We start from the raw sequence: 1,839 nt of genomic DNA, 5'->3' as shown, positions 1-1,839 counted from the left end.
CTGCAAATGTCTAGGGACTGAGGAGACAAGTTGCTCAAGTTAAGGAATAGGAATATTGTCCCATTCTTGTCTAATACAGGCTTCTAGTTGCTCAACTGTCTTAGGTCTTCTTTGTCGCATCCTCCTCTTTATGATGCGCCAAATGTTTTCTATGGGTGAAAGATCTGGACTGCAGGCTTGCCATTTCAGTACCCGGATCCTTCTACGCAGCCATGATGTTATAATTGATGCAGTATGTGGTCTGGCATTGTCATGTTGGAAAATGCAAGGTCTTCCCTGAAAGAGACGACGTCTGGATGGGAGCATATGCTGTTCTAGAACTTGGATATACCTTTCAGCATTGATGGTGCACAGGGCTGACAGAGTGGACTGATGTCCAGATGTTTGGTCTGGTTGCTGATGTTGTTGTTCAGCACACAGCTGTAGGTGTTTTTATCCTGATGTTCCACCTCCAGAGATAAAGAGAGACTGATACTCAGATCAGACACACTGATGCTGGAGATTAAACTGTTTCCTTTGAACCAGGAGAGAGTCACATGACTCACATTCACCACTGAACACAGCAGTGAACATTTAGACACTGATGAACTCTCAGAAGATGAAGAGCATTGTGAAGAGTCACTGATGATGACAGGAACAGGAAGAAGAGCTGGAAATATCAGAGCATGAAGAGAAATCAAATTCAAAGTTTTTTTCAGATCTCAGGGTCAATATGCAGAGGGGACAGTACTAATAAATCACTTTTATACTTGTATTTCATTCACCTTAATATACATTGATCATTTGTATAAAGATTTATGGTCAAAACACAGATCTGGAGAGGAAAAAATTCTGCTGCTGTACTCACCATAGACAGTAACATTGAACGTTTTCTCTGCTTCTGAATTTGTGGTGATTTCTACTTTATAAAGTCCAGAGTCTGTGGTTCTGATGTTTGTGATGGTGAGAGATCCAGTCTGACTGTCCATCTTCACTCTGTCTCTGAATCTCTCATCAGAAACATCATTGATCTGTGCATCGCTATTGATTTCAGCAATGACAATATCTGGGTTTTGAGCTCCAAACATCCACTGTATCACTGCATCATTTCTCTGTGTGTCAGTGTCAGTGTGTAGAGTGACTGAATCTCCCTCCATCACTGACAAACTGTTCATTACACCTGCTTCAACACCAAACACTCCTGAAACACATTCATACATCAACTCTTAAGACCCTGCGGCCTCATATGAGGACATTATATTTTTGTGAATTTTTCTGAGACTGTACATGCCACCGTTTTAAGTCTGGATGTCCTGTACAGAGCACATTCAGGGCTTTTCAGATATACTAATGATTGGATGTTTCACCATGGCCACTTCCTCTCCTTGGTCACCAAAAATGTCTGAAATTAATTTAGTGACCCTCTTATGGAAATATGATAATATTTTGTAATTATCATTTAAATCTGTCTAATTTTTAAGTTGTGTGTCATTAATCAAATCTTACAGGGTTTCAAATCAAAATATGACTTTCTGTTATGAAACAGGACGTTGATTTCATACATGTCCTTATATGAGGACACCGGGACTAAAAGCATTTTTATTATGCATTTTGGGAGACATAACATAAGAATAGGGAAAGAAATTATATTTAAATATTCTATGAAATATTATATATTATTATGAAAATCTTTTTAATTATTACTCCCATTATTACACTTCTTTTTTCATTACATGTTGCCCCAAAAACACATTAATATGCAAATTAGATTTAGTTTATAATGAGATTTACATTGTTTATAATGAGAAAACCCGTTTATGGTCATTTTACACACATTTTGCAGAAAGAAAAATGGTATAT

At 37.5% G+C, this 1,839-nt stretch overlaps 1 protein-coding gene across 1 annotated transcript; it reads right to left on the bottom strand.

Annotated features, from left to right (window-relative positions):
* Positions 1-331: 331 nt before the first annotated feature.
* On the bottom strand, positions 332-1,170 carry LOC109092772 (CD48 antigen-like; the record flags this gene model as incomplete). Its single annotated transcript, XM_042754028.1, has 2 exons — positions 848-1,170; positions 332-649 (listed from the first exon to the last, which is right to left on the bottom strand). Coding segments are annotated over exons 1-2 (625 nt in total), but the record flags the coding sequence as incomplete, so codon positions are not given.
* Between the last annotated feature and the right edge of the window lie 669 nt (positions 1,171-1,839).

Source organism: Cyprinus carpio, unplaced genomic scaffold, assembly GCF_018340385.1.
Source record: "Cyprinus carpio isolate SPL01 unplaced genomic scaffold, ASM1834038v1 S000002603, whole genome shotgun sequence".
NCBI lineage: Eukaryota > Metazoa > Chordata > Actinopteri > Cypriniformes > Cyprinidae > Cyprinus > Cyprinus carpio.
This window is presented reverse-complemented; position numbering and strand designations above follow the sequence as displayed.